Raw genomic sequence first — 20,500 nt, 5'->3', positions numbered from 1 at the left:
GTCAAAGATATAAGTCGGATACCAAAAGCCCAATAAGCATGTTGCAACCACTTCCCATTCTCATATGGGTGTGGGTTAATATATCCATGGACTTTGTAATGGGGTTACCCCTTTCCTGTGTCAAGTCTGTCATTCTCCTAGTTGTGGATAGATTCACCAAATACTACCACTTTTTGCTTCTCTCCCACCCCTTCATAGCTTCAATGGTTGCTGAGATTTTTACTAAGGTGGCATGGCTGCATGTCCTTCCTAACTCTATTGTCTCGAACTGCAACCCAATTTTCATGAATTGCTTCTAGGAAAAACTCTTCCGCTTACAAAGAGTTAAACTCTTCAATTCACCAGCTACCACCCTTAAATAGAAGGACAGACAAAGCTGGTTAAATGGAGTTCAGAAACCTATTTAAGATGTTATGCTGGAGATAGACCACGCGAATGGCTCAAATGGCTATAGTGGGTTGAATGGTGGTACAATACTACTTATCATAGTGCAGTTGGAATGACTCAATTTAGGGCTCTTTATGGACGGGACCCACCTACTCTACTTCCATATGAGAAAGGATCAATGATAGTGTCAACATTGGAAGAGCAACTCCTCCAAAGAGATGAACGCAGTGTTGCAAGAGATCAACCCCCACCTACGTTGAGCCCAACAATGGATGAGAGACTACTAAATTAATAAGCAGCACAGACTAGTACAGTACCAAATTGGAGATCAAGTCTTCCTTAAACTATAGCCATTCTAGCAAATTTAAGTTGTAGGTTACGGGTGGAACAAGCTAAGTCCCAAACATTTTGGCCCATTACAGATTATTGACCTCACTGGGTTAGTGGCATACAAATTTAACCTCCCATCTATATCAAAATTACATCATGTATTTCATGTATCTCTATTAAAAAAAATGGCCAAAGACAGGAGTAAGAACAGCACCAACCCTTCCATCATTCTCTAAGGACAAACAAGTGGAAACCGAACTACCCACTAACGGTGGATTCGGGCCGAGATGAGCCGAATAACTATCTATTTGAGCTCGGCTCACCAAGAAAGTATGAGGCTTGAGCTTGAGCTCGAGTTCAGTTTGAGTTAGAGGCTTGAGCTTGAGCTCGAGTTCAGTTTGAGTTAGAGGCTTGAGCTTAGTTCGAGCTAGAGACGTGAGCTCGCGTTTTGCTCAAGTCAAAAGCTCATAAGCTCGAGTTCAATTGTGAGTCAAATGTTTTATAAAAATAAAAAACTATTTTTTATTTGATATTTAAAAAATTTAGAATAATAACAATAATAATAATTATTATTATTACATATAAAAATAAAAATATTTTATATATAACATTTTATTTTGTGCATATATTATTTTCTCTATGTATAAGATTTGTATATTTATTATTTTTTATATGTATATGTATGTATGTATACATATATGTAGAAATATGAGCTGAGTTTTATTAGGCTCGAGCTTGGCTCAATTAGAAAATGAGCCTATAAATTAGGCTCGAGCTCGACTTGATGCTTGGTCTAAACCAAGCCGAGCTCAAATAGTTTATGAAAAGTTTGACTCGTGGTCACCCCTACTACTCGCATAATAGATTTTAGGTGGGTGTGCAAAGGTCATCACATCGAACATGAAGCATTGGTGGTGTAGTCAGGTCTTTCACTCGAAGATGCTTGGGAACCTTACTTGGAATTGCATAACAGACTTCCACACATTGACCTTAAGGACAAGGTCTCTTTCAAGGGAGGAGGAATTGTTAAGACACAAATACCCAAAACAATAAGTCAGGTTTACAACAAAATGCCACGTCATCCTATAAACAATACACTGAAGCGCAACGACCACAACGGAATACAAAATAGAATTGTATGATTTTATGATTTGTATCACAGTTATAAATAATAAAAGAAAGATCAGGGGTAGTATGCATTCATTCTCTCTCTCTTTTGTTTCAAGAGGTAGGCTCCCTTGAAGAGCCCTGTGTTAGGCAACAACCTAACAAATGCTTACCGGTGAAAGTATTCAATTGAGACTGGCTTTTCTGAGGAGTGGATATCAAATTGCTGGTTCTTCTCGGTTATTGTTAATAGTGTGACTCATGTTTTTTTTTTTCTTTACTCTTCTAGAGGGCTTTGAAAAGGCGACCCTTTACCTCCATACCTGTTTATCTTATAGTAGAGGAAGTTTTAAGTAGGAGCCTCAAAATGTTGATGACTAATAATTCAGTTCACTATTATCACTTACCCAAAGGATGTTGTACTATTTCTCATTCTCTTTATGCGGATGACACCGTTATTTTTGCTACAGGGGAGAACAACTCTTTAACTCGGCTTATAGGGGTTTCCGTACTTCTTCTTCTTAACATGCCTCTGCTTCCTGTATTGCTATTATTGAATGGTGGGTAGGGTTTTCCTGGAAAAGTTTCCCCCTCACATACTTGGGAGTCCCTATTTGCAAAGGAAGAGATATAGTAGTGATACGTTTGATGGGCTGCTGAAAAAAATTCGGGCAAGGTTGTAAGGTTGGAAAAGGAAGTTTCTCTCCTTTAGGGGTAAAATTATCTCAGATCTTCTTTGGGCTGATTGTGATGGCAATTCAAAACACCATTGGGTGGCGTAGAATACAATTTGTAAACCTTTTCGTGAAGGGGTGCTGAATGCGGCTCTTGATATAAAATCTTTGTGGAATGTTGTCTATGGGAACTCTTTATGGGATCGTTTCTTTCATAAGAAATGCCTCCATAACTCTCACCTGGCTCTCTTAAACGGAACTAATTTTCAGTCTAAAACTTGGAAAAGAAATTTGAATTTTGCTGATATTGTGTTGGAAAACTCTTAAGTAGTTGTTGGGTGAAGGAGATATTTCTTTTTGGCTTGATACTTGGGTGAGTGATAGTCCCCTTTCTCCTTTTACCAGAGATAATGTTGAAGTCACTACCTCTTTGACCGTGAAGGATGTTGTTTTGGAAGATGGAGATTGGAATGATCCTCTCCTCTCCTCTCCTCTGGAATCTTATTTCAGAATGAAAGGTGAATGAAATTATTTCCTTTCATATTTCTAGCTCCAATAATGAATATAAGGTGATTTGGAAGAATTCAACTAGTGGCGTCTTTACAGCTAAAAAGGCTTGGGATATTGTTCGATCTATAGGACAGGAGGATAGATGTTGGAGTCACACTTGGGATGCTCATCTCCCTCTTAAAAAATTAGTTAAGAGATGGACTGCCAATTGATGCTAATATTCAATCTCTGGGGACTCCTATAGTGTTTCGCTGTGTGTGCTGTAGATTTCCTGACTATGAGTCAATTCAGCATCCTTTTATTAAAGGAATTCTTTCAAGGAAAGTGTGGAATGCTTTTCAGCTCGCCCTTGGGTATTCCAATTTTTTTACAATGACACGATATCCCAGTGAGTGTTCTGATGGATTCAAATCGGTCTTGTTCATAATAACCAGTGGGGCTGGTTTGTTTCTCTAATCTTTTTTATTAATTGTTTGGGAGATTTGGAGGGAACGGTGTCATCATTGCTTGTCTTCTCACTTAATCAACGCCCATGAGATTTTTTTCAGTAAACAATTTCATAATAATTGTATTTGGCTACAACGTGTTCGGATGGACAATTTGGGGTTCCAATTACTTTGGATTCGTGATACCTAGAATGAGGTCCAGTTTTATGGTGTAACTAGGGCTGTTCTCGAAATATTGTAAACCGGTAAAATCAATCAAATCAAACCGATTTGACCCGATATGGTCAGTTTCTAAAATGATACGGTCGGTCTCAGTTTAGAACATGACAAAAACCAATTACGCGGTCCGGCTGCGGTTATCGTTTTTGTAATCCAACGTAAAACCAACCCGAACCGCTAGACATATATATATGAGTTATGACCTTCGTACTGTTACGTGCTTTTGTCTTTTTTTTATTTACTGTTGTTGCATTAGTTTGTCTTTTCAGCCATATCTCTCCATTTAATTTGATAAAAAGTAAAAACGTTAATGGACAAACTTTTTGAAATGAAGAAATTAATGAAATCCGATACTACAACAGCCGGTGGATTGCAATTGTAGGAGTATAGGTAAACGGGCAGATTGATATTTTATGTTATAAAAGCATTATTTCGGTTCGGTTTAATTAAAACCAATTAAACCGATGTAAAACAAAATGAAAAATTAGGTCGGTTCTCACTGTTTGTTGGTCGGTTTCGGTTGGTCTTAAATTCAATCCCATTATTTTAGTTTGGTTGACAAAATTAAATGTAATTGAACCAAATTGACCTGTGAACAGCCCTAGGTGTAACCATTAATATGGTCCTTGAATGTCAGGCGCTTATTGATTGTGTACGTGTTACGGGCATGGTTTTAAAATTGAACCGGACTAGAAAAACTGGGAACTGATCACCTGACCGATTTTGTTTTTCCCCAAAACTGTTTTTTTCCTCAAAACCGTTGATTTTGGTCAACAAACCACTGAACCGACTTATTAACTGTTCAAACGGTTTTGACCATTTTTCAAAATTTTAAACTTTTTTATTAGAACGGATCGATCATTCGGGTGAACCAATAACCAGACCCCTGACCGATTCGAGTTGCGGGTAATCTTGGGTGTACGGACTTACTATTTTTTTAATGTGGTTCACTCCTATGAATGTCCTTTACACGTTAGAAGTCATATTCGAGAAGACATTTCTGGTCTTCCCTACCTGCTGCGTATCCGATGAGTTTTGTTATGTTTTTCAGGTACTCGGACAGTTGTTTATCTACGAGTCAATTTGCCTCATGTATAGCTTTTTCTCGAAGGATAAGATTTCTATGTCCCCCTCCTAGGCGTATGTTTTAATTTTATTGATAAAATTTAGGATGACCAGGAGGTAGTAAATTTTGGGGTTAAAATTCAATTGAGACATTTGTATTCATATGCGTTTCTAACATTTTGCATAAACTATGATTCCTTATTTCTTAATGGATGTCAGTCTTTAGTATACACCATAACACTCACAATGTACGTACCATGATATTACTCTAAAACCAGGAATGCATTTGCAGCCAAAGTATTCCAAAATCATGGAATTCCTTTGTGTACGTAATTCAGTAATTAAGGTGGAACACGGTGTCAGGTGCTCCTTGAGTCCATCCCTTGCATCGGCTCACCATGTCTTGGTCTTGGGTCCTAAAGATGTGATTAATGCATGGAACCAGTATTCAACTCCCTTCATTTGTCTTGACCGAAGGGCAGCCCATTAATGAATTAGTTGTTTAGTGTCATTGTGTTGATTAGCATTAGATGTGATCCGATAGCCGATATAGAAAAACTTTGGCTGTTGGGGACTAACAAGTAACAATCAACCTATGCTGTTCACAACATTCTTGAAAATGCCACGTAGGATAAAATAATAATTGCCCCTTAATTTTCTTTTAACCAAAAGATAGATATGGGCGTAAATGGGTTAACGTTTTCAGCTCAGAAACGTTCTTAACGCCATAAGCTGTTGGCCCCCCAACAACCAAAGTTATCCTAATATACAAGGGCAAACAAGTTGAGTCTGAATTATCTGCTCTTGATGGCTGTGTTAGGGGCTGTAGCCCCTCCAACCCTATGAAGGTTGGAGTGAAATGTCAATCTATCCCATGTCTGTTATCAAAATTCATTGTAGGCTATTTGGTTTGTTGACTCTGGATCATGGCCAGGTATATATGTACATGGGCCGAAATTGGATCAAACCATGCGAAACTAGGCCTGGATTCATAAATAAGGCTATAAACTTAGTCCAAGGTCTGGCCCATATATGATAAGATGTATCAAATTGCCCAAATCTGTGCAGCAAACCCAAATATGTTAAGATGGGTCATCCGTATCTAGAGCTGATTTTCACACTTTTAAAACTTTAACAAAAGATATAAATATACCTGAATTTTTATAAATTAACTTAAATTTATCAATGTTTTTTTTAAGGGTAAAAGACTTAAACTTCCCCTAATATTTCTCCTAAATACTCATATATCTCCCCTGTAATTTCTCAAAGGACTTAAACCTCCCATGTAAAATGGTGTTATTAGACATATAAAACTCCTCTCTTAACTACCTTCAACATTCCGCTTGATTTAACGTCATATGTGTCTTATATTTCTTTCAAAAATTCACTATTTTCCTTTAAAATTTATAAAACTAATTAAATAAAAAACTGAAAAACAAAATTTCCCAATACCTTGAGGCAATGCTGCATTGAGTAACATCTCAATTGGGCTTGAGGCGGTTAGTTGTGAAAGGATCACCATCCTTCACGAACAATGAAAGAGAGAGAGAGAGAGAGAGAGAGAGACGAAGCTGAGCTCGATGTACTCTAAGGATTCATCAAAGGACATGAATTGATTGTCGTGCCTATGACAAATCTACTTAAGAAGAATGGCTTTTGCTAGGCTATGGAGGCCCAACAGCCCAACAGGCCTTTGGGCTACACCCTTCACGAACAACGAACCCAATTGGTACGTTGCTCAATATGAAATCCCTCTCCAAATCAAATGTCTCAAGAAATACAGGCTTTGATATGATGACCTCTATGACTCGATGTACAATCTAGATATCAAGGAAGCTATGGCTTGCCTTACTTTTAAGATCATTGATGCGAGGAACCAGCGTCTCATGCACGAATACCTTCTCGAAGATTTGTAGGCAATGCAGACACCATTTAGGAGTTACCTTCAGGATATTGGCTATTGTAAAGAAGGAAAGGGCAGAACGGAAAGAATTGGGGGCATTTCCTCTCTATCAGCACACCATCCCTTGATTGTACTGTTATTTATGTCTGGGTTGTTACTTGCTGAGTACATAAGAAATAAGGACACTATTATTCTATTGGAATTTTTAAAGACGACCATGAAAGCTAAGAATTTTGGTTTGTTTTATCTACATCTAGTAAAGGATCGTCTTTTGCTTTTGTGGATTAAAGATAAAGCTTGAACTCAATCCTCCAAATTTGAATTGATAACACCAACACCATTAGAGAGAGTACTTTTGAAAAATATTGATCCTTATTAGTTTGAAAATTTGGGACAATCTATATTAGAACTACTAAAAATAAATAATTTTGATTTTAACGAACAGTCCCTTCTGGTTAAATAATTTTGATTTTAACGAAGACAAACTACTAAAAATAAATAAAATAAGCTGCTGCAAAAGACAAAACCAAAACAAATGTTCAAAACATCTCAAATCATCTTAAACGTGTCGACATGTACCGATAACAATGCGCAGCACCGACCATAAAACAGATTCCACGGAGTCTAAAAACCAACCAACTCGATCGAAAAACTCATCTTCCTCTATGTAACTCTCAAGTATTCAAAGAAAAAAAAAAATCTATGAACTCCAAAAGTTCAAATAGGCAAATATTTCCTCAAAAGATAGACAAGGGAAGCATCACCTTTTTTTTTTTTCATTCATTCCTTTGCTCTACGCCGCTTCAAGATTTTTTTCAGGAGAAAAAAAAGGAGAAAAGAAGAATCCCAGTGATAAATCATCAGGTTTTTCTCACATGCACAGTCGGTAAAACAGACAGTTCGTATTTCTGGTAAGATTCTAACAAAAGATAATGAGCTGCAGAAAAGAATCATTTTTTCGGCATCGTATTTCCGACAGCTCATTGGATTGTAAAATGACCAGCAGCTCATTGCAATACAGCTTTTGCGTTACGTGAGTAGTAAGGCAGGTAAAGGGGTTCTTCTCCGTTCTCTTCTACAACTTGATAACAAGTTTCTCACGACTTTGTTTTACTAAGATCTTCGGGTATTTGTGAAGTTCCATTCGCATGAATATAGAGGAGGAAAACGAGCAAATGTATTCAATACCCTTATATGAAAAATGTATGTTATTTTTATTGATATTAGGGGCAAAAAGTTGTCTTTATTGGTTAAAAACCTTTTTTTAAAAAAACTTATCACTCTTTTACCTTTTATTTTCTTTCTCAAAATTTCAAAATCTACCCTGAAATTTTCAAACACATGATTAATAAAACTTTAAACAAAAGAGTCAAACCAAAAATAGTAACCAGATAAATAGAGAGAATACTAAAAGCAAATTGTAGATTGAAAATAATAAATAATACTCAAACCAGAAATGACAATCAGATCTAGAAAGGCGAGAATACTTACTTGAGTTTGGAAAATAGCATGGCCGGTAATAGAACAGAGAAACGAAAGATCCACAAACAAACAAGGTTGAAATGGAGAAGGTAGAGAAGTTGCAATGGAGATTCTAATATGGTGATATTGTAAGAGATTAAAAGGGTTCCCTTGAGAGAAAGAGACTTCTTAGATTACAGAAATGAAATTTTACAGGTAAAATTATTTCACCGGTAGATTTGATTGTGGATTACCTTGAAAGAAGTTGTACTGCCAACATGACTCTCTCTTTCTAGCTCGAACGACCTAATCTTCTATTTCATTATTGTTCTACAGTTTGTTTTGGTTTTGGAGGACTGGTCATGTGCCCTTATTTTATTTATTAATTTCTTTGCTAATATTATTTATTATTGAATAATAGACATAAGTAATAGTGACTACTTTGTCTAATAATTAGTAGACATGATTTCTTGTTGAATATTAGATTCTGTTTTGGGATCTAGGTCTCCGAAAAATAAAAACTTTTCTTACAAAGCATCCAATCACATCCCTACATATATTTTTAATTCATGGGGTGTTTCCACTATGCAGCTCAATTCCAATGCTTTGAGAGTGTGCTGAGAGTTTTTGCATGCAGGGAATTTTATTACCCTTAATTAAGCAATAGTGTAGCTGTGTAATATAAATGCTCCCACATCAGCCATACACATACACAGTATAAAAAGTACAAATAGGGTCTAAGATTTCTAGAATTATTTGGACTAAAATACCTTTTTCTTAAATAGGGTCCCTATCTATTATGAGAGCAGAAAATGTAATTTTAATATTATTATTCATTGCATTCAATTCTCTTTCATTAAATTCCTTTTAAGGTATTAACTCTTATTCACCCTCATCTAACCATACATTTAAGTCATTTTTGTTTCTTTTAATTACTAAATTCCACTAATTAAATCCATACATAAATAATTCTAATAACATAAAAACTTATACTTCTGAAATTGACTTGGAAAAACTGTATTTTTATGTGCTGGTAAGAAATTAAACAATTTTGAGTCAAATAGGCCAACCTATATTGCATTGCTGCCACAATTAACTAATAAAAAAATTAAAACTTGATAAAATGCAAAAAATATAAAAATTAAAGAAAAATTTGGGAACATCTTTAATACCATATATTCTCATATTAGACAAGAATAAGTATGATAAATAATAAATACTTTAATTAATGATGAAAATGAAATATAAAATTTAAAACCAATTGGAAATAAAATTATTTTCCTATTCTCTCTCACACACATATATATATATATATATATATATATATATATATATATATATATATAAGATTTTTATCTTTTAGATGTGATGACTTGCTACATTTTTAGAGAAAATTTAGTGTTCCTAATAATAGAATTGTTTGTTTTTTCAATTAATATACATGTTGAATAGTATATAAAAATATGGAACTATCCAAAGTTGGTCCTTTATATTATAAATTATTATCACCTATGTGCCCTAGTGTTGCTCAAAATCACCTAGACGCCTTGAAAATTATGTTTCCACCTTGTGAAAATTTAACTCAAAATCACTGCAATTGTACTAGCCTTTGCAAATAGGAACCCCTAAATGGTGTCTTGTGTACTACTTTACAATATTTACTAAATGGTGTAGAAACTTGCCTTAGTTTTGGGGGTGGTTATAAAAGTTAAGTTTGATTGTATGAAGCTAATTTATTTATATCTTTACCCTCATTTGTAGATGTGCATAGCTTTAATATTGAAAGTTGAGCTCCCCGCCCCATAGCTTAGTACTTCTTTACTTTTGATCAAGATTTTTTTGAAAAATTTGGCAATTGGCCATCGTTTTATTCAAGCATACATGCATGGCAGGTGAATTCTTTGGTAAGATGACTACCCCACTGCCCAACTTGAAAACATTTTCCCTTGTCGACTGGGCAAAGCGGATGTGTCTTTAGAGCATGGATAAATAAGTATTTTTGCAGTTTATGTGATGTTTTATTTGGGAAGTGTCCATGTAAATGTAAAGTTAAAGTTGGTTAATTTGTAACGGGTATAAACATGAATCCTAAGATTGAAATATGCTTTTTTAACATGATCAATTTTGAATGCAAAATTTTTTTATGCAAATTTTGCTCTTATTTTGAATACAAATATACCTTAAAAATTGTAAAAAATTTCATTACATAATAATAATACATTGAGTCCGCATTTCCACTTCTCCCGAACAAAACCTTGAACAGTTACCAACACCGCATTGAATTCCTCCTAAATCCAAATAACCAGTTGATTGGTTATCACTTATTGGTGAGAGTGGGACAAATCCAGAAAAACAAACCAACCTGATTTCAAATTTTAAAATACAAGAAGCGGAAGATGGAAATTTGCCTGAATAAATAATAAAGCCCACTTCCGTGACGCTACCTTCACCCGGGAAATTTTGGTTTGGGCACGTGGAGGAGTCCTTAATAATTTATTATTCTTATTCAGCCTCATCTTTGCGTTGATTCGTTGTGTGAGCCTCTGAGGATTATATTAATTTTGCAGTCAAATCTGTCTGAGGTGGAAACCGCCTGACGTGTAAAGTAGTCATTATTGGTTGGGCCTGGGCCGCAGGAATCCTCCGGAATCAACTCGGACCATTCTCGTCGTCTCATAAACTGATCAACGGGTCAAATCACTTTTAGCTGCTCTTTTCGCATCAAAATTCAAAAGTTGCAAGTGTGGTGATAGATGTTATGGTGTTGGCGTGGAGGAAGGAGCACCCCAAATTTTATCTATTTCCGTCATCGCTTCCACGAATCATTTGCGTAAGGCATCAAAATCAGGTGAAGTGCAGCCAGTATTGAAACCGTGATTTCTAAATTCCAGTCACTTAAAACATGGTATTAAGCATAGATCCAGAAGATGTTGTGTTGGAATATAGTGCACAGAAGGCAGCACGTAGAAGCAATAAATCACCAAAACGCGACACTTGATAATATTGTATTGGCCTATCCTGAGCTTTTTCATAAATATTTATATTAAGACTTTGGTTTTGGGTCTTCATTTAAAGAGTGTCGTTACATATGTGTTGGTGTTTAGTGCATATAAAGGTATATATATATATATATATGTTCATGGGACATTTGGGAAAATGTTAAATTATTGCTTTTCCCAATGTCCTATATTTCTTGAAACCAAATGCTGATGTGAAACATTTTAGTGGGTATTAATTTAAAGTGAAGGGTAAAAAATATTTAAATTGAAGCCCAACCAAACAATAAAAAACATGAAATATTTAAAGTGAAAAAAAATACATAAATGTTTAAAGTGAAAATGTACAAATAAATGACCTATCCATAGACACCCACGGAACCAAACACATACCAAGTCTCATTTGATTTGCGGGACTAGGGGTTTGGAATCGGAAACGTTTGGTTGGCGGAATGGGAACCACATTCCCATTTTTAAAGGAATGGCATTCCGAATAGCGAAATTCTGCCCCTCCCCTGGGAATGAAATCCCATTCTACCTTATTTCAATTCTTTTCTAATCAATCTGACTCGGGGAATAGACCATTCTGATTCTAACCATAAACCAATTCTATTCCCATAAGATTCTGGTTTTCCAACATTTGTTCGAAGGGATGGGAAGGTAAACGTGTGGGATGTGAGTTCCCAAAATGGATGAAACAGAGTCGTGTTGATTTGGTGTGACCCTGTGTGAAAGGAAACTTCTGAGAAAAAAGATAGAGCTCTTCCTCCTGCTCTCTTTTTAGACAACCCTCACTGTGAACCGGCGTGAACAACAGTCTTCTCGTCGATGCTGTTATCGTTGATCTCCAGACAAAGTACAACTGCGAACATGACCGCCGACAAAAGACGGGAAGAGATGGCTTCTCTCTGGCCATAAATCCATTCTTTTCAGCATGTAACCTTGATTTTTTCTACAGATCTACACTTCTATCTTGTAGATCTAACACTTTGTGTGTGTGTGTGTTTTTAACTTATAGGGTCCAAATCTCCGTGGAAAGGTAAGATATCCTAACTATTTTCATATCCAAAATGATGAACGATTGTTATAGATCTACCGTACGCTCTACATTTTTTTTCGGTTTTGTGGTCTTTTTTTTCAATATGGTACATTTTGTGTTGAGATGTGTTATCATTTTTGTGATTTTTGGGTTTGAGGTATGTATCAGTTTTGCTCACTCACGCAAAGGTAACAATGTTCATATGACCACTGGTTTATAGTGGGATGCAAAATTGACCGATTTTTTTGGTAAACAAACATACGAAATTGGTTATTTAGCATATCGTTTCTCGAGAAACAAACACAGAATGCAAATCTAAAAAAATATTTTCTCCTCCCATCCCAATCTTTCTCATCCCATCCCTTCTAGTCTCATCCTTTCTTGGCAATCAAACGTACCATAATTGATTCCCTCACAAACTTAGAGTACCTATCTCAAAGCCTTAGAGTTGCTCTCTAACAATGGTTTGTGAGCTCATAACTTGAAGATTTATATCCCTATAGTTGACAATAAAGATAGCTTTTGCTAGACCCTCACCAACTTAGGTGAGTTCTCTATAAAAAAGTGCCTATTGGTCGGCTAACTCCATTAAGAATGATACACATATGAAAAGCAACATGGTTTTTAAAATCGGACTGGATCAGATGGTTGGATCGGAAAAATCGGGAATCGATCACTTGATTGGTTCCGTTTTCCCCCAAAACCACTTTTTTTCCAGAACCGTTGATTTTGGTTAGGAAACCGTTGAACTGGCCGGTTAACTGTTTGAACATTTCGAACGGTTTTGATCATTTTCTAATTTTTTTATTTTTTTATTTTTTTGTTAGAACAAGCCAGTCGCTTGGGTCGAACGGTCAAACCATTTGAACCGGCAATCAGACCCCTGACCGGTTCGATCACTAGTTCATTTTTAAAAACCATGGAAAGCAGGTAGGTTGACATAGATGATTCAACACTTTGGAAGCTTGTACGGAAATCCCATCTTTACCCCAAAATAATATCCTTTATGTGAAGAACTCTAAACAATGGCATCCCTGTGAGAAGTCTTCTAGCGACGAGGATTCATGTAGTAGACCTGAACTCTCTCATCTGCCATTGTTGCCTTCAAACTATTGAACATTTTCTCCTCTTCTGCCCTAAATCCAAGATGATCTGGTTTACTTCAAGTCTCAATCTTCATAGGATTTTGATGTTGATCAATCCGAGGTAGTGCACGAACTGAGGAGAGTAACCAGATAATCTTTATTGACTGGGCTGTGGCACGCTATGTGTCCTGCAATCAAGGGAAGAAGTTAGAAGCCCGAGGAGTTATCCCCGGGTAGGCACTCCGACGCTTAAGTTAGTGAGAGGGCAGTGAATGGTCGGGCCGAGCAATGAGGGTGCTGGTCTGAGCAAAGTAATGGTATAGGTGCTCAAAGTCTCCCTTTACCTTGGGCATGGAGTTCCTTTTTATAGCCGAAGATCCGTGTCCTAATCGGATTGGGCAGCCGAGGTTTTCGGGATGTGGTTAGCCACTGAGGTATTCGAGATAGCGTCCTGTTCCCTAGCGGAGTCGTCTTCCTTACTCCTCTTTATCGGTAGTCATGATCATCCGTGTGGCGTGTGGCTGATGTGGTGGGAGGTCACAATAGTAGCATAGCTTGGAATTGCGCTACGCCGATGTGGCCAAGCTATGCCGATGTGACCGAGCTATACCGACGTGGCCGGTTGATGATTAGCTAGCCATGTGTCTCTCAGGGCCAGCTCAGCCATGACACAAGCACTACTCCCCCAGTTCCGAAGTCGAGGAATAAAGTGGTCCCGATTCGTTTCTTAGCTAAGGAGCTTCCAGGTTGTTGTCTAGTTCTTCCGTTGTCCGCACAGTCCACACAATGTTGGTTGTTGTCGAGGAATCCTCCAATCGTTGGCTGTTGAACTAAAATAAGAACCGACATTTCGGTTCCCGAACCACTCCCCCAGTTCTGTTGTCGAGGAGGGGGAATGCTCAGCTGGACTGTTGTGCGACTGTATAGCCTCGTTCTAGCATCGGGGCTCGGTTCTGGTTGGGCCGACCATCTTGGGCGGCCTCACCGAGGATCTGCATTGGTGGTTGGACTAGTACTAAGGGCCGAATTAGCACAATTAATGGTTATATCCATTGTATGGCGGGGCCATCACTTCAGTTTCCAACGCTTCGCGCATGTCTGCGATCGCGTTGGTTGGTCTTCCGAGACGTTTGTCCACACTTCATTTGTACCATTGATCTTTCCTCGATCCGCGCTCTTGGTGGCTATAAAAGAAAAAAAGGGGGACCCCCCCTATGTCATTTGTGAGGAAGGTAGCTTGCATTGCTCAGTGGAGTGTGGCGTGATTGCTCGATGGTAATTGCTCAGCGGTTTTCCATTCCTCTACTCAGTATGTCTTCCTTATCCCGTTGATCCTCTTCCTCTTCCGGGTCCTCTAGTAGTAGTTTTGGTTCCAGCTCTTAACCACATTTCCAACTATGAGTTGGAGTTGAGGGATTTTGTGGCCGCCGAAGTCGAGGAGGCTGAAGCTGGCCCTTCTGGAGCGGTGGCGAAACTCCCCCTACGGGCAAGTTGCCAGTTTGGCACCACGCCCTATGCCTTAGCGCCCGGGGATATGGCTCGGATCCAAACTATGTACGTCATCCCCATGGAGTTCGAACTAAGGTATCCGCTACCCGGCGAAATGGCCACTGATGCTCAACCTGGCGAGATATGTGTGTACGAGCATAACTTGGAAGCTGGGCTAAGGTTTCCATTAAGTGAGGGGGTTGCTGAAGTACTGGGTTGGTATAGGGTTTTGCTAGTGTAGTTGATGCCGAGCTCCTTTGGGTTCTTGCTCGGCCTCATGTCCTACTGTGTAGTCCACGATATCGAGTTTACCTTGGGCATGGTGTGCTTTCTGCTTCAGCTGAAGCACCATCAACAGGGGTACTACTATTTCTCCAATAGGCGGAATGTCCGGTCATTGGTCGGGGCTCCTTCTTTTGTGAAACACTGGAAGAAGTCATTCTTCTTCATGTGCATTATTGGGGATCTCCCCTTTCCGACAGAGCTACAAGAGCTGAGGACAATTGCACCGCAGCTCGAGTGGTCGGCGCTTACTTGGGAGGAGAGGTTGGCCCTCAGCATGATCCATGAGATAGATGTTATTGCGTACACATGTTCAAAGATGCTGATGCTCACCAAGTTGATGGAGAGGGTGGCCGGTCTGTTTCTTTTACCGTTTGCTTGTTGAGTTATTGTTCCCTTGTTTGCTTTCTAGTTATCTCGAGTGCTATGTGTTGCAGGTATAAGGATGGCCAGCGAAGAGGAGATTGTTCATCGAATAAGGGCACTTCAGCAGAGGCAAAGGCGAGCTAATACGGAGCCAGAGGCTCGGCCTAAGGTGATAGACCAGCTGCGATGTGCGGATAGGGCGGCTCGCCGACAAAGGAGAGTTCAGCAGTGGGAGGCCAAGGAGGATGATGTTGTAGTGGTTGACCCTAAAGAGATGCGTCGTCCTACGGGTGCATTGGAGACAGGAATGGTCATCAGCAGCTCGGGTCTGCACGTACCACGGTGGTCAGTTCATGCCGACAATAACTTGGAGATGCTCGGGGTTCCCAAGCAGTTGTTGCGAGGGATCATGACTATGTCGATGGCTCAGGAGTCGGTCGAGGTCGGCAACAAAGCCTTAGAGTTTATGCTTCTGCAGTCTGCTGCCCAGGAGAGTTCCTTTCTTTCTTGTCTTTCTTTTTTTTCTTTTGTGGATGTGCACTCATCATTCTCTTCTACAGAACGCTTATGCGGTGGTTGCATTGGTCAATCATCTCCGAGACCTCCAATCGACGTACGAAGCGAGAACATTCCGAGTATCTGTGGTAGAAGGACTAGTTGATCGAGCTTCAAGCTGCCAAGGAATGGTCAACCACGCTAGAGAGGGAGGTGGTTGAGATGAAGGCACAGCTGGTCGAGCAGGCCGGCATTGTTTGGGGACTAAAGCAAGACATTGTTGAGTGGGAGTGGTTGAGGTAGGAGGTTGCCGAAGAGGTAGTTGACTAATACAAGGCTATTGAGGAGATGAAGCAGCAAATGGATGAGTACGTCGAGGCTTCCTTCGCAGCTAGATTCAATGTCTTTCGATGAAGGATCCTTCGCCATAACCTGGAGCTGGCCAAGGAGTCACAAGGCTGGGGAGCTTGCGATCCGGATACTCCGTAGTGTTCCACCGAGGAAGCCAATGAAGAGGCTGGGGCTGAGGTTGAAGCTGTTGATGGGGCTGCTAACTCTGTCGCCGAGGACTGAGCGGCTGACATGTTTGGGATTGACCCTGAAGTTAGCACACATCGGTTGAACGTGGACCCCCGCTACTGACCTGTGAAACAGAAAAAGAGGAACTTTGCCACAAAGCGATGGCAAATGATTGCCGACGAAGTAAGGAACCTCTCGATGCCAACTTTATTCGAGAAGTCAAGTACCCCAATTGGCTGCGCCAACGTAGTAGTAATGGTGAAGAAGGCCAACAAAAAGTGGAGAATTTGCATCGACTTCACCAACCTAAATAAGGCCTGCCCCAAAGACAACTTCCCCTACCAAGGATCAACTAACTCGTCAACACAACGGCAGAGCATGAGCTACTAAGCTTCATGGAGGCCTTTTCAGGTTATAACCAAATTTAGATGCACCTGGATGACCAGGAGCAAACAACTTTTATCACTGACTGTGGCCTGTACTGCTATAGGGTAATGCCCTTTGGCCTCAAGAACGCTGGCACCACTTATCAGCGGTGGTGAATGAGGTATTCAAAGAATAGCATGACAGGAATGTAGAGGCATATGTCGATGATATGCTCGTGAAAAGCAAGAAGGCCAAGCATCACTTGGCCGACCTCTGCGAAGTCTTTGACACCCGTAGAAAATACAAAATGAAGCTAAGCACAACCAAGTGCACTTTTGGGGTTAGCTCCGGCAAGTTCCTAGGGTTCATGGTAACACGGAGAGGGATTGAAGCGAATCCAGAGAAGATAAAGGCCATCCTTGGCATGCCATCTCCCTGGACCCATAAAGAGGTGCAACGACTCACCGGGAGAATAGCCGCCCTTTCCAAATTTATGTTCAAATCCGTGAATCGCTATCTTCCTTTCTTCAAAGCCCTTAAGTAGCCAAAAGATTTTCGTTGGACCAAAGAATCTGAGCATTCTTTCCAAGAGCTGAAGCAGTACCTGAGTTTGCCACCCCTCCTAACCAAGTCGAACCCGGGGGACAAGCTATTTCTTTACCTCTCGGCCGGAGGTAAAGTTGTCAGCTCGGTGCTAATTAAAGAAGAAGACCAAGTACAGAGGCTGATCTACTACACTAGCAAAGTCCTCAACAACGTAGAGACTCAGTACTCCAACCTGGAGAAGTTAGTCTTAGCTCTCGTCATAGCCACCAGAAAGCTTAGACCCTACTTTCAGGCCCACATTATCCAATTACTTACCGACCAGCCCCTTAAGCAGATACTATAGAGGCCAAAAGTATCTGGTCGCCTAGTCAAGTGGAAAGTGGAACTATGTGAGTTTGACATTGAATACGCATCTTGACCAGGGATCAGAGTCCAGTCCCTGGCACACTTCATTGTAGAATGTACATTCACTACCGAAGAACCGGCCCCACAACCCCTAATATGGACTCTGCATGTAGATGACTCATCAAACCAGCAGGGCAGCGGTGCTGGCCTCATCCTCCTCGGCCCTGACAACGCAGTGTTGGAGCATGCCCTCAAGTTCGAGTTCAAGGCATCCAAAAATGAGGCCGAGTATGAGGCCCTGATTGCTGGCCTCCGCCTTGCCTTGGACCTCGGGGCCCGAAGAATCGATGCCTTCAGTGACTCACAGCTAGTGGCCAATCAAATCCACGACCAGTTCAAGGCTCGAACCCCCTCCATGGTGAGTTATCTACAAAAGGTGCAGGAACTCATTCAATAGCTTGAGTATTTCAAGATTCACCAGATCCCTCGAGCCGATGCCCTTTTGAAGTTAGCCAGCTCACCGCAGACCGACCTTGACTCAACTGTCCGACTGGATACACTAGCCCAGTCGAGCATCGCACCAACTACCATCCTCGTCCTCCCAATACAACATGGCCCATCTTGGATGGACCCCATAACTAAGTATCTTCGAGAAGGCGCTCTTCTAGAAGGTCGAGCAGAAGCAAAGAAGCTCCAACACAGAGCAGCCTGGTACAGCCTAATACAAGGCCAACTCTATCGCCATTTCCACACTCTTCCATACTTGAAGTGTCTCCCCCCAACCGAAGCGACGACCCCGTCATTCAACGGATACGACCATTAATTATGCTGGTTCGACCCTTAGTATCGGTCCAACCACTAACATGGATCCTCAATGAGGCCGCCCAAGATGGCCGGCCCAACTAGAACCGAGACCCAACACCAAAACAAGGCTACACGGCCATGCAACAGTCCAATCAAACATTCCCCCTCCTTGACAACAGAACTGGGGGAGTGGTTCGAGAACCGAAATGTCAATTCTTATTTTAGTTTGGCAGTCGACAATCAGAGGATTCCTCGACAATGACTAGCATTGCAAAGACTGTGCAGATAGTGGAAGAACCAGACAATAGCCCGGAAGTTCCTCAGCAAAGAAATGAATCGGGACCACTTCATTCCTCGACTTCGGAACAGGGGGAGTAGTGTTTGGGTCATGGCTGAGCTGGCCCTGAGAGACATGTGGTCGCCCAGTCATCAACCGGCCATGTTGGTATAGCTCGGCCACATCGGCGTAGCGCAATTCCGAGCTATGCTACTATTGTGACCCCCCATCTTATCCTTCTAACCACACTATCCACATGCCACACAGATGATCATGACTATCGATAATGAGGAGTAAGGAAGATGACTCCGCTGGGGAATAGGACTCTATCCCAAATACCTTAGTGGCTAACCTCATCCTGACAACCCCGGCTGCCCAATCCGACAAAGACACGGATCTTCGGATATAAAAAGGTACTCCTTGCCCAAGGTAAAGGGAGATTTCGAACACCCACCATTACTTTGCTCGGACCAGCACCCTCGTTGCTCGGCCCGACCATTCACCGCCCTCTCACTGACTTGAGCGTCGGAGTGCCTACTTGGGAATAACTGCTCGGGCCTCTGACTTCTTCCCTTGATCACAGGACACATAACGCGACACCCCCCAATCAGCAAGGATTATCTGACTGCTCTCCTCAATTCGTGCACTACCTCAAATTGAGCAACATCAGAATTATAGCCCTTATTCCTTTAAACAATTGCTCCTCTCATGGATCTAGAAAATTTTTCTTGAAAACTCTAAGTTTACAATTTTTGTTTAACAAATTATCTACCATCTGCTAGTACATATGGTTGAGGAGAAACGAACTAGTTTTCAATGAATAACTTGATGATCCTATACTCATCCTTTCTCATGTTGACAGAATTATTCAGTATTCCATCTGGCTTTAAGCTCAGCCTTGCTCACCCATGGTGACAAGAAGTAGTTGCAAGGTCAGTTTGGGTCCCTAAGCTCTTCACGCATGTTTATCCTTAATCTAGACTGATGCAAGTTTTGTTTTTGACTATTATGCCGGTAGTGGTGTGCTTATTCTAGGTCCTGATGGTATGTTCTTAGCTCTAAAGCAGTGATCGATGTCCCACGATCTTCTATCTTCTCTAAAGTTGCAGCTATTCTTCGCAACCTAAAATTGGTTATACTCTTGCAGCTTGTTAACATTTAGATATATTGCAACTGCCTCCTGTGCTGAATATTATGAGGTGTAACTCGTTTTAGGTTGATAGTGAGATTTGCTTTTTGCTTAAATATATTCAGATGGAGCTTGCTTTTTTTAATTTTACTTCTTGGAAAATTGTATATCGTCTAGCTAACAATGTAGCCCATCTCCTGGCTAGCCCATCTGGGCCAAAGGGTGAATGGCTTGATGTAATCCCGGGCTGCCTGAAATCTTGGGTTGATACTTTTACTTCCTCTGATTGTATCTGGAACTCGGTTGGCTTTGATGTTGAATGAATTTTCTTTTTACCAAAAAAAAAAAAAATCTATTTGATTCCTATATTTAATAACCTCTAATTATTTATTCCTACAATTGTGGCATTCAAATTTAAATTACTTCCTTATCTTATTAATATCCAAATTCAAATTACTATTTTCTTTGTTTTCATATACAACGACAAGAAGACACATTGAGCTTGTTTTCAAAGATCAACACCGTTTTACTGACATCATGGTCTATTGGGCTGTTAAAAACAACTGGAAGGCTATTTTTCAATGCAGAAAGAGTAAAATTTCCTTATTTTCGTCTTTTTTAGTCTTTTCATGCACTTATCTTCACGTCTTTCGGTTATCAA

The 20,500-nt window shown here is 40.1% G+C and overlaps 1 protein-coding gene and 2 long non-coding RNA genes across 3 annotated transcripts; all 3 read left to right on the top strand.

Moving 5' to 3' along the window:
• The first annotated feature begins 7,084 nt into the window (after window positions 1–7,084).
• LOC148880333 (uncharacterized) lies at window positions 7,085–11,189 on the top strand. The gene is made up of 2 exons (XR_016104526.1): window positions 7,085–7,690; window positions 10,670–11,189. It is a non-coding gene; the product is annotated as an uncharacterized LOC148880333 (long non-coding RNA).
• A 136-nt stretch (window positions 11,190–11,325) lies between these two features.
• LOC148880331 (uncharacterized) lies at window positions 11,326–19,982 on the top strand. Its single transcript, XR_016104527.1, has 2 exons — window positions 11,326–12,137; window positions 19,573–19,982. It is a non-coding gene; the product is annotated as an uncharacterized LOC148880331 (long non-coding RNA).
• On the top strand, window positions 14,208–19,564 carry LOC148880332 (uncharacterized). The gene is made up of 2 exons (XM_088962189.1): window positions 14,208–15,348; window positions 15,430–19,564. The coding sequence occupies exons 1-2, from the start codon at window positions 14,955–14,957 to the stop codon at window positions 16,017–16,019; spliced, it is 984 nt and encodes a 327-aa protein (XP_088818315.1). The 5' UTR covers window positions 14,208–14,954; the 3' UTR covers window positions 16,020–19,564.
• Window positions 19,983–20,500: the final 518 nt, after the last annotated feature.

The sequence above is a fragment of the Nelumbo lutea genome, chromosome 1 (genome assembly GCF_056320005.1).
Source record: "Nelumbo lutea isolate HS-2025 chromosome 1, American lotus-T2T, whole genome shotgun sequence".
Lineage (NCBI taxonomy): Eukaryota > Viridiplantae > Streptophyta > Magnoliopsida > Proteales > Nelumbonaceae > Nelumbo > Nelumbo lutea.
This window is presented reverse-complemented; position numbering and strand designations above follow the sequence as displayed.

What these genes read in the sequence shown, in the direction of transcription:
- LOC148880332 (XM_088962189.1), top strand. Translation starts at nt 14,955, where the DNA reads ATGCCGAGCTCCTTTGGGTTCTTGCTCGGCCTCATGTCCTACTGTGTA. An exon ending in GTTGATGGAGAGGGTGGCCG is followed by an intron (nt 15,349 to 15,429) that starts GTCTGTTTCTTT and finishes TATGTGTTGCAG; the next exon opens with GTATAAGGATGGCCAGCGAA.